The sequence below is a fragment of the Culex quinquefasciatus genome, chromosome 1, assembly GCF_015732765.1.
Source record: "Culex quinquefasciatus strain JHB chromosome 1, VPISU_Cqui_1.0_pri_paternal, whole genome shotgun sequence".
Classification (NCBI taxonomy): Eukaryota; Metazoa; Arthropoda; class Insecta; order Diptera; family Culicidae; genus Culex; species Culex quinquefasciatus.
The window spans coordinates 101,957,847-101,969,992 of record NC_051861.1 but is presented as its reverse complement, the minus strand read 5'-3'; the positions used below and the strand labels follow the sequence as shown (position 1 = coordinate 101,969,992).

Sequence of the window (12,146 nt, the reverse complement as noted above, 5' to 3'; positions counted from 1 at the left end):
TTAGTTAAACCGTTCCTGAGAAAAACCAAGTTGACTTTATAGCTGTCGGCCACCATTGCTAGTACCAACCACTAGTGTCTTCCTTTTTATCTACAAGGACTTCGCCGCCCTGGGCTCCTTAGTGTATGAAAGTATGGCACGGAGCGACGGCGCCGAATACCCATACACTCATCCCCCGGTGGTTGGTCACTTTTTCGTTTGACACTTTTTTAGTTTGTACCCCGTTGGTTGGTCAAAGTCAAACTAAATGGTGACGAACTGTCACTTTTTACACGGCGCTCACGCACACTATCAAAACAAACGTTTGGTAGTGTGTGTAAACTCCGTGTAAAAGGGGTGTCAAACTAAAAAGTGACCCCGTTCGTTTTACAACAGTTGGTGTCAAACCATCGAGGTTTGAGTGTATTTACACAAAGAATTTTAGAGCGCCCGCCGCGGGATTCGAACCGTCGACCTCTGGATTGTGAGTCCAGTTCGCGGTCCGATTGATCCACACGGGCGGGACAAAACAATGCGAAATATGTTTATGCTTTGCATAGTAGGTCCAAAATAGGGTCATAAGCCCTATTATCAATCTTTTTTCCCTGCACCGCTCGAGGAAGAAAAAGAAAAACAAACAAACATAATTAAATTTTGTAGTATTCTAAAATTTGTTTAAAAATTTAAACCTGATGATAATCTGGGTGCTGAAAAGACAGAATGCGTAACGTGATTTTGGAATGCTCCCCACTGCTCCTCACTAATCCATCTGCACTACAGCTGTAAACATAAACAAAGTGGAAGGCTATGTTCAAGCTCAAGCGTGACATATTTTTTGCTTTTTTGATTTTTTTTAAATCGTTCATGTTTAAATTTTCGTTGAAAAATTAAGGGCTTCGCACTTTTTTTGTTCGTAGACTAATCGATGGGCGGCCAAAAGAGGCCATTTTTGATTTCCATGTGACGAAACATTACGTCAGAAGTGGGTGGAATTTTGTGTATCAGAAGAACAACCGAATCGAAGTTCCGAGATTGTGTATATTTTAAGTGCAGTAATAATGTTGGAGTAAGATTATTAAATATTATTGGCATGTGCCATTCATAGTAATTGATAATTCGTCGCTAATATTTCAAAAAGCGTCAAGCGGTTTTGCGTGAGACATACCGCTTATTGAAATGCTAGCGAAGAATTTACCAAATCTCGATTTCTATCCTCTTTTTAAGATTTGTTAACTTTGAATTGAAACAAAATAAATTATAGATCGATTTCAATACTTGGCACTTCTTGGTATCATTTTGCGAACAGTAAATTGTTTCCACTTTGACAGTTCTAAATTGAGGCCGCTTTGCGAACCACTATTCTGCACCCAGCTGATAATGTAAGACAGAATTAGTTTTTTTGATTAATGTATTATGTAGAAATAGAGCTGCTCATTCATTCATTAAATTTCATTAAATTTTTAACACAACAATCTCCCAAACTATTGCTCGAAGAAAACACATTCAGCCCTCGTAAATTTCGGTAAAACTCCAAATTTCAGAGATTCTGGGTATCCAAAGTTTTCTTTATTTACACTTCGTCTTAAGTCCTTTCACATTGTTTTGAGTTTACATTTTACTAATTTTTTACGCGAAGGTAGACTCATTTATCGAATTATTCCACCAATAATTTATTTTGTTCACTTAAATTCTTTGATGAAAATTCTTCCATCTCTGAGTTACCGTGTAGAGTAGGGTGTCCCAAACAACAACACGATGTTGCGGAAAACATCGGATTAACCCGGATTTTCATATTGTTTTGCCTCACGAACAACCGAATAATAATTCTCAAAATCGAATTGAACTCGCGATTCGCAATTTACTAAATAATTACTTGTTTTCATAAAGAATACCATATTTGGTTTAAATACATTTAACATTAATTTCAATATATTTCGTATTTCGCAATAAATTATAGTCGATCTTCATGATTGCACTGATCACCAATTTATATTATTTAAAGAGTTTTGATGGTTTTATCAGTTGAACGGTGACAAACAAAGCTAGGACAGTATTGACCCATCACCGAAGTAGAACCCACACAAAGATTGCCCGCTAGGTTATCCTGAAATTTCAGCTAAAAACTTCCCAGCTCAATATATCCATTCAATACTCTAACAAATTCTTATTGCTTTGCCGAAAAAACGTACCACCCCTAAGAACTAATCGACTACGCCCAGCCGATCTACGTGTGCCGCGAGGACCCCAACTCGCGCCAAAACACCATCAAGGAGATCATCGAGCGGGCCAACTCCAAGGAGGACTGGCCCCAGATTCTGATCTTCCCCGAGGGCACCTGCACCAACCGGACCTCGCTGATCCAGTTCAAGCCGGGCGCGTTCTACCCGGGCGTGCCGATCCAGCCGGTGCTGGTGCGCTACCCGAACAAGGTCGACACAGTCACCTGGACCTGGGAGGGCCCAGACGCGTAAGTCGCTTGAGGAACCTGCCGCGAAAATTCATCGATTTTGACCCCCGTCCCACTACCTTTTTGCAGACTGCAGCTGCTGTGGCGAACGCTGACCCAGTTCCACACGTTCTGCGAGATCGAGTTCATGCCGGTGTACCACCCGAGCGAGGAGGAGAAGCGCGACCCGAAGCTGTACGCGCGGAACGTGCGCAACCTGATGGCCCGCGAGCTGGGCATCCCGATCTCGGACTACACCTTCGACGACTGCAAGCTTATGACGTTCGTCAAGAACATCCACATGCCGTACGCCGCGTTCAGCGCCGACGTCGAGAAGCTGCGCAAGACGCTAGGGTGAGTCCCTCGGGAGAAGGAAGTTTGAATTTAATGTACGACTAATTCATGAGCTTTCTTTTGGGGGTGGGGTGTAGATTGAACAAACTCAACGTCGAGGAGCAGGTCGTTGCTGGCGGCGGCAGCTTCATGGACGACAACAGTTACCTGACGATAGAGGAGTTTGGCCAGCGGTTGAAGGTGGCCGCCGACGATGAGTCTACCAAGAAGCTCTTCCGAATATTTGTGAAGGTAAGCTTATTTAACTGATTATGTAAGTTTGACAAGATTAAATGTTTCAAATAATTTTCAATATTTGAAAGTAAAATGTTTGATGAGCAATTCTCTACGAAATCGGTCTTTTTTTTATTTTAATTTTTGTATATTTTAATCCGAATGAAACTTTTTTGGTGCCTTCGGTATGCCCAAAGAAGCCATTTTGCATCATTAGTTTGTCCATATAATTTTCCATACAAATTTGGCAGCTTCCATACAAAAACGATGTATGAAAATTCAAAAATCTGTATCTTTTGAAGGAATTTTTTGATCGATTTGGTGTCTTGGGCAAAGTTGTAGGTATGGATATGGACCACACTGAAAAAAATGATACGCGGTAAAACAAAATTGGTGACTTTTTATTCAACTTTTTATCACTCAAACTTGATTTGCAAAAAAACACTTTTTTTTGACGACATAAAATGCCAACTTTTCAGAAATTTCCAGAATGTGTCAAAAAATTTTGACCGCGCTATGGATATTTGAATCAATACTCATTTTTCCAAAAAATCGAAATATCGGTCGCAAAAATTTTTCAATTTTATTTTTCGATGTAAAATCAAATTTGCAATCAAAAAGTACTTCAGTGAAATTTTGATAAGGTGCACCGTTTTCAAGTTAAAGCCATTTTTAAGTAACCTTTTTGAAAACAATCGCAGTTTTCCACTATTTTAAATTAGTGCACATGTTTGCCCACTTTAAAAAAAATATTTTTGAAAAGCTGAGTAAATAAGTAAATAAGTAAATAAGTAAATAAGTAAATAAGTAAATAAGTAAATAAGTAAATAAGTAAATAAGTAAATAAGTAAATAAGTAAATAAGTAAATAAGTAAATAAGTAAATAAGTAAATAAGTAAATAAGTAAATAAGTAAATAAGTAAATAAGTAAATAAGTAAATAAGTAAATAAGTAAATAAGTAAATAAGTAAATAAGTAAATAAGTAAATAAGTAAATAAGTAAATAAGTAAATAAGTAAATAAGTAAATAAGTAAATAAGTAAATAAGTAAATAAGTAAATAAGTAAATAAGTAAATAAGTAAATAAGTAAATAAGTAAATAAGTAAATAAGTAAATAAGTAAATAAGTAAATAAGTAAATAAGTAAATAAGTAAATAAGTAAATAAGTAAATAAGTGAATAAGTAAATAAGTAAATAAGTAAATAAGTAAATAAGTAAATAAGTAAATAAGTAAATAAGTAAATAAGTTAATAAGTAAATAAGTAAATAAGTAAATAAGTAAATAACTAAAAAAAATAACTAAAGAAATAACAAAATAACACAATAATAAAAAAGAAAACATGAAACACTAAACACAAAACTAAAAACAAAACAAACAAATCACCAAAAAAACAAAACTGGCGACCATTTTATTGGCCAGGCACTGAGGTGGATGAGAGGCACAACCTTTGTCTGTTTCTGGAAAATAAAACGTTACTGAATCCACCTCAAGGTGGTTGGTGCCTTCCTCACATTAATATTTTGGGTCAAATTTTCAATCTACTGTTCTCATTGGAAAGGTCGCATCCAACGATGAGTAGCATGATTGATCCGGGCATCATTTTCATCAAAAAATCTAAAATCCGGCTTCAAAAAAGTGTACAATTAACTACTAAGTGATCATAACTTTTGCTTTTCTATATTTTAGGCTCGTTGGAAAGGTCGCATTTTTATCAATATACCTACCTGAGTTCCGGCCTCAAAAAATGTATAAATAACACTTAAGTGCTCATAACTTTTGATAGGGCTGTCAGATCTTCAATGTTTACCTTTCTAAACATGTGTAACATGACGGGTTTTTTTTTTACAAAAACAACCTTTTACAATCTTTCGGACTTAAGTCAAAATCGTCAAATTCGCATAACTTTTGAAGTACTTTTCTTAAGCTCATAATTCTCTACAGCGACTCAAGACGGATCAAATGAGTCCAAAACGGAGAAAATTGGTTCAGCCAATCTCGAGATAATCGAGTGCAAGTATTTTGATCAACATCCCACCACACACACACAGACATTTGCTCAGAATTTGATTCTGAGTAGATATGTATACATGAAGGTGGGTCTAGGAGGTCTAATTAAGATTTTAATTTTTCAAGTTATTTTAGGCGAGGAACGTAAAAACGTGTCAGTTTGTTCATTTAAACTTGTGATTTTTTTTCCTTTCATGCTGGCCAGTTTTTGCAAACTTTTACATTAAAAGTAGAACACTTTTAGTGTTACAGTATTTTTTCTTTGATTGTAGGAGTGGTTCGGAGGAGTTGAACCAAATAAACTTAAGACAACCCGTGCGTTTAATTCTGATTCTGCGGATGTTTTTTAGTTTTCCAGCAAGATCATTCTTTTTCAATCACTCCGTCTCTTTCCCTTGCTTACGCACACTCGCCGAAAAAGAACGCGACAGGAATTGCATATTCTCCATGATTTAAATTTTCAATAAAAAGTTTGTTTCAGGGACACCAAACTTCTTTCTTTCACACGATCATGTTTTAATCATTCTAGATTTGTGATCAATAAATGTTTATTTTTTATCTCCCAGCCCGAGCGCAGCATGACCGTGATAGACTTCAGGGAGTACCTGCTGATGTCGCTGTTCCTAATCACCCTGTACTCGCCCAAGCTGAACTTTGTCAAGGCGCTGTTCTACGTAAGAATCTCCGCCCTATGCCCTTAAAATGAGTATTAATGAGTTATTCTTGCCTTCCAGCTGTACGGTGATCACGGAAAGGTCTCCCGAGAGGCGTTCCACAGTACGCTCCAGTACCTGGTCAAGATCACCCCGCCAGAGGCGGACGCCATCTTCCTGAGCGCCGACAGTGGCAATTTGGGGGAGATTTCGTTCGGTACGATTAGTGAAGAGTTTAGAGTTGTGAAGTTTACTAAACTTGTGTTTTAATCCCTTTTCAGACCAGTTCACCAGCGTTCTGGATAAGTACCCGGCGATCCAGAAGAAGCTGCAGAAGAACAACGATCCCAACAACCTAAGGCTCACTTAAACCAAAATCGATCTCCCTAAAAAAAGGCTCTCGTTGTATAGAGAAATGTAATGTTGTATATCGCAAAAACAAAACACTCTCTCACGTGCAGTGACGAATATCATTTAGTGTGACTGAAGCCCGGGTCCCCTTCCAGTTGTTAAGGGAGACACCTAGAAAACTATACTTAACTATCGATTATTTATTGCGTTCGAGTCAAAATACCGTTAATCAAATCAACCAACCAACAATTACCCCACAGAATAGAGAGAGAGATTAAGAGAGCTTAAACCGCTGCTGACTTAAACGACTATCGAAGGGTAGCAACTTCCCATCAACAAGGTTTTAAAATGCAAATTTGTATTACTTTCTCAATGCACTATTTAAGTGGGCAACCCCCCCAACCCAATATTGCTTCAAAGCAAATAACAATGACTGAACGCTTACGATGATCTATTTATCTACGTTAACTGAAAAAAAGAAAATCGTTCGTCCAGCAAGCTAAACTTACCACAGAGACGACTTAACTGGTTTAAATTTCCACAAAACGCACTTGTTTCGTTCAAAACTCACGAGAAAAAAAATTTGGTCATTTGGCAGTTGCAAATATTTTGATATTACATTTTTGTACCTACATCTATAGGTTGAAAAGAGAATCATTAGATGCGTGTTTATGCAAAGTGTTGTGCCGTCGTGTGAATAAACATTTGAATATATCTGTATCAGAGAGACAGCGAGAGTTAGAGGAAAAGAGAGTAAGCGGAATCACCCTTAAACTTCCAAAAACTGGTGTGAAATAATGAGGGGAAAAAAGAAAGGACACGATTTTATAAGCGCACGTGCAGCAGCAGCAGCTTCGTGAAATGTTAGATGTTGTGTTTTTTTTCGGAAGAAGTGATCTGCTGAGCTTGGCATAAGAGGAAGAATTAACATAAAATGTGTTTTTATTTTCTAGATGGTCTTTGCGATGCGCAAACAAGAGCGATGGTGGATTTTTAGTGTGTTTCAGTAATATTGGAGCATATATGAAACAAAGCAAAATAAAATAAAGAGAAAAAGGTCTTTTAAAAAGCAAATTATGTGTTGAGTTTTGTTTTACTTACAACGTATCCGAACATAAAAAAAAACGTTACTTAATCCACCTTTAGGTGGTTGGTGCCTTCCTCTCATTTATAGAATGATTCCAATCCCCCTAAAGTGTCCTCATGGTTTATGGATCTCCCCTAACGTAAAAAAAAAAACAGCCTACCTACAGACTTTTTGTCAAGATTATACAGACACCGCCTTTGAGGAAAATGGCATCCCTCTTCACGGTTTTTTCATGGTGATCAGACCCGACCATTTGAGGTTATGTAAATTCAGACTATTGTTTAAACTGCGTGTAATTTTTGATAGGTAGCTCAGATATTGAAAGTTCTTAATCCACAAGAAAGGTAACGTCATGATTCGAAATCCGGACACTTAGTAACATATCATTTTTGTTATAGCTGGCAAAAAATCATGTAATAAGTTTGAAATGTAGAAATATCATCAGAATGTAGTATAAACAATCAGTTTCAAGAAAATGCATGCAAAATATGTCTTTTCTAACAATTTTTCATCAGAATTTTCAAAATAAAATGACTTGTTGTGCTTCGAATCCCGGGCACTGATAAAAGCTGATTCGAAATCCGGACACTTTTGCTTCACGCAAAAAAATCAAGCCTGTTTGAATCAACAAAATATTTTGTTGTTCTCACTTTAAGATTTTTTGTTGAAACAGATCTCAAAACCAACTGAAACAACTCAAAATTTCGAGTTGAATCTACTCTGTGTATTTTGTCAAATCCTTTTGAAAATATCAACAAATTTATTGCGTTGATTCTAACATGAACGGCGTTGAACCAACTTAACTTTGTTTTTTGATTAAAATGAATTTATTTGCTGGTCACACGTGCCCGCTAAATGTCAAAATCTTTAGTTTTTCTTGGTTTTGATCAGTGGCCAGTGAATAAGTTTCCATTCCGTGCGACAATTCTGTTCGTTTGTTTGCTCCCGTCGCTTGCTGAAAGTGAAGTTTTACACTATGCGAGAAGTTAGTGCGCAAAGTCGGGCCGATATCATCTCCACCGGCTAGGCCACCTCAGGCAGAAGTTTTTCTGTGTGATACCATCAAGGCCAAGTTTGGCAGATTTCACGAACCCTCCCAAATCATCGACGGAACATGCTCGGTAAGTGCTCTAGCATTTTACTTCAAATTAAGCTTTTTAATACTTTTCCCAGCCTTGCAGACCTTTGCGGAAAACAAAACAGCAACCACGTTTTACCGGAACGCCAGTGGGAACAATGCACCTTAAACGCGGGAGGCCACTTAACATACTCGTCGGTTCATCATGCGGCGGCGGTGGCTCCGACACCAAGATCAAAACAGTACTCGAACCGAATAAGGTGCAACACTTGATCGAGCAGATTGAGTTGTTTTACATCCGATAAAATAAAATAATATGCTATTATCAATAAATAATAACTATTTTTATTTCAATTCATTTTTTGTTTTAATTCAACTGAAAGACTAACCTTATTTTGAAAAAAAATGTGGGTTGTTTCAACAAAAAATCGACGTTGTTTTAACAAAAATCTGATTTGGACGTTCTTTCTGTCAAATTTTGATCAACAAAGAACTGCTTTGATGCAACAAAAAACCCCGATTTGAAACAACAAAACTTGGGAGTTGATTCAATGCAAACATTTTGTTGATTATATTCAACAAAATATTTTGTTGAATCAAACCTCATACAGGCTGATTCTACAAAACATTTTTCTGCGTGTTCGAATTCCGTACACTCGATTTTACTATGAATCGCACAATTTTGGACTGAAATATTAGTGAATGGCATTCTTCAGGTCTCAAATAAGCTGTTAACATCAAAACAATCGATAGTTTATATAAAAAATTCCTAGAATTCAAGGAAATCGAAATCATTAATTTCTGCTTTGCCTTCCCGGTGCTTCGGACGCCTATGAAATATTTCAAGTGAAATGTTTCGCATTTTTGGGAAGCTTATAATTTTATTGCATTTAAATGTTTTGGCATTAACTACAGCGTTCAAACAAACTTTAGATGAATGTTGATGTTGGAATTCATCAAATAACACAGTTTTGACATTCATAATGCGAACTTGTATCCAAACAATTGATAAAACTGTAGTGAATGAGTGTGGCAGGGAAGAGAGAGATAGTGAGAAGAGAGAGCGTTCATGTAGCAGAGAGAGATGTTGAGAATGTGTGCGTGAGAAAACGAGAAATAAATCAGTCGTGTGTTTTGCTTGGGCATGAAAAGACGCGTCTTGTTATTTGAATCCGAAATATTGGTAAATCGTGGAATAAATCGGGTGAAAGTCACGACAATGGCGCAGCAATTGCTCCCATCGCGAGTGCGTAGAGTAATTTTGTGAAAATTAAGTGAATTTTGCGTTTTTGCTAGGCGAAACGTATTTGCAGTGCAGCAGCAGCAGCAGCCATGATGGCGTCGGTTTTTGTTTGACCATGGTGGTAGCAGAAGATTTGCAGCCGAGCTTTATTGTTTGGAATGACGGAGTGGCGATTTTTCACTTCCTTCAGTTGTGTTTGGATGGTTGAAGAAGAAAATTTACAGCAGCTGTGTTTGTGAGATTGTTTGGCGTGCGGCTATGAGCAGCCGCCATGATGGCGTCTGTGTTTTTTTCTTGAAGTTGTAGCAGTGTTGAAAATCTGACGCCTGTGACCTTGGTGGCAGTAGAGAGGTTACAAAGGAACTGTGTTGTGGGGAAAGACATAGTGGCGATTTTTGTTTTTTTGTGTGCTGTGTTTGGGTGGTTCTTTTTTGATGAAAGTTTACAGTAGCCCCCGAAAGAAAAAAAGTGAAAAGGAGAAAAAAAAAGATGACATCTATGTGGATGCGTTTCCCCCGCTAAGGTAAGACGAACGAAGTACAGATAAATGTGGGCCGGCCTTTCACGAAGGTTTTGTGTAGTAATCACGATTTTTCGATTTTGTAGTACCGGTGCTGGAATTGAAGAGTTATGTACGACTAATACTTTTCTCGAGTGTTGTTGTTTAACAACAAGATAAACGTTGTTGAGATTTAATCATGGGTAATTTATATGCATAATGTTTGGACTGCTTCTTGTGAGAGCCCCGGATTGGTTCGGGTTAGTTTTGCGGTTAAAATTGTTTAATAATTGAAAGGCTGTATAAAAGTTTACAACATTTTGTATGCGATTTTAAGGTTTCCTTGTTTTATCGATCAGCAGAAAAATGTGAACGATCTGTTTGCCGGTCATTGGGCTGGAAGACTCGTGTTAAACTTGCCTGAACATTATCACGTTGAACCTTGAAAACAGCAATGTCGTTGTTTTTTGTGCTTGAGTGCTTGAGTATGCGAGGATAGATTGTTGAAGTTATTGAACTTGAGTCCCCTGTGAGGATAGAGCGTGATATTTTGAGTTTTGAGCTTGGGTCCCCTGTGAGGGTAGAGCGTGATATTTTGAGTTTTGAGCTTGAGTCCCCTGTGAGGGTAGAGCGTGATTGTTGGAGTTTTTGGGCTTGAATTCCCTGAGAGGGTAGAGCGTGATTGCTGGAGTTTTGAGCTTGAGTCCCCTGTGAGGGTAGAGCGTGATTTTTGGAGTTTTGAGCTTGAGTCCCCTGTTAGGGTAGAGCGTGATTTTGGAGTTTTGAGCTTGAGTCCCCTGTGAGGGTAGAGCGTGATTGTTGGAGTTTTGAGCTTGAGTCCCTGTGAGGGTAGAGCGTGATTTTTGGAGTTTTGAGCTTGAGTCCCTGAGAGGGTAGAGCGTGATTGCTGGAGTTTTGAGCTTGAGTCCCCTGTGAGGGTAGAGCGTGATTGCTGGAGTTTTGAGCTTGAGTCCCCTGTGAGGGTAGAGCGTGATATTTTGAGTTTTGAGCTTGAGTCCCCTGTGAGGGTAGAGCGTGAATGTTGGAGTTTTTGAGCTTGAGTCCCCTGAGAGGGTAGAGCGTGATTACTGGAGTTTTGAGCTTGAGTCCCCTGTGAGGGTAGAGCGTGATTGTTGGAGTTTTGAGCTTGAGTCCCCTGTGAGGGTAGAGCGTGATTGTTGGAGTTTTGAGCTTGAGTCCCCTGTGAGGGTAGAGCGTGATTTTTTTCAGTTTTTGAGCTTGAGTCCCCTGTGAGGGTAGAGCGTGATTGTTGGAGTTTTGAGCTTGAGTCCCCTGAGAGGGTAGAGCGTGATTATAAAAACTTTGAGCTTGAGTCCCCTGTGAGGGTAGAGCATGGAAGACGATTGTGATTGTTAGAGTTTTTGGGCTTGAATCCCTGTGAAGGTAGAGCGTGATATTTTGAGTTTTGAGCTTGAGTCCCCTGTGAGGGTAGAGCGTGATTGTTGAAGTTTTGAACTTGAGTCCCTTTGAGGGTAGAGCGTGATTGTTGGAGTTTTGAGCTTGAGTCCCCTGTGAGGGTAGAGCGTGATTTTGGAGTTTTGAGCTTGAGTCCCCTGTGAGGGTAGAGCATGGAAGACGATTGTGATTGTTAGAGTTTTTGGGCTTGAATCCCCTGTGAAGGTAGAGCGTGATATTTTGAGTTTTGAGCTTGAGTCCCCTGTGAGGGTAGAGCGTGATATTTTGAGTTTTGAGCTTGAGTCCCCTGTGAGGGTAGAGCGTGATTGTTGAAGTTTTGAGCTTGAGTCCCCTTTGAGGGTAGAGCGTGATTGCTGGAGTTTTGAGCTTGAGTCCCCTGTGAGGGTAGAGCGTGATTGTTGGAGTTTTGAGCTTGAGTCCCCTGTGAGGGTAGAGCGTGATTTTGGAGTTTTTGAGCTTGAGTCCCCTGTGAGGGTAGAGCGTGATTGTTGGAGTTTTGAGCTTGAGTCCCCTGAGAGGGTAGAGCGTGATTATAAAAACTTTGAGTTTAAGTCCCCTGTGAGGGTAGAGCATGGAAGACGATTGTGATTGTTAGAGTTTTTGGGCTTGAATCCCCTGTGAAGGTAGAGCGTGATATTTTGAGTTTTGAGCTTGAGTCCCCTGTGAGGGTAGAGCGTGATTGTTGAAGTTTTGAACTTGAGTCCCCTTTGAGGGTAGAGCGTGATTGCTGGAGTTTTGAGCTTGAGTCCCCTTTGAGGGTAGAGCGTGATTGCTGGAGTTTTGAGCTTGAGTCCCCT

The 12,146-nt window shown here is 38.8% G+C and overlaps 1 protein-coding gene across 2 annotated transcripts in view; it reads left to right on the top strand.

Annotated features, from left to right (window-relative positions):
- The window catches only part of LOC6042692 (lysophosphatidylcholine acyltransferase), a 39,198-nt gene extending 32,119 nt beyond the window's left edge, over window positions 1-7,079 (top strand). For both annotated transcript variants that reach the window (XM_038254092.1, XM_038254084.1), the window contains exons 4-9: window positions 2,179-2,446; window positions 2,516-2,779; window positions 2,857-3,010; window positions 5,568-5,675; window positions 5,736-5,871; window positions 5,936-7,079. In XM_038254092.1, coding sequence (XP_038110020.1) covers window positions 2,179-2,446; window positions 2,516-2,779; window positions 2,857-3,010; window positions 5,568-5,675; window positions 5,736-5,871; window positions 5,936-6,024 — 1,019 coding nt within the window. In that variant the 3' untranslated portion in view covers window positions 6,025-7,079. The remainder of the gene's footprint in view (window positions 1-2,178; window positions 2,447-2,515; window positions 2,780-2,856; window positions 3,011-5,567; window positions 5,676-5,735; window positions 5,872-5,935) is intronic.
- The last annotated feature ends 5,067 nt before the right edge of the window (window positions 7,080-12,146 follow it).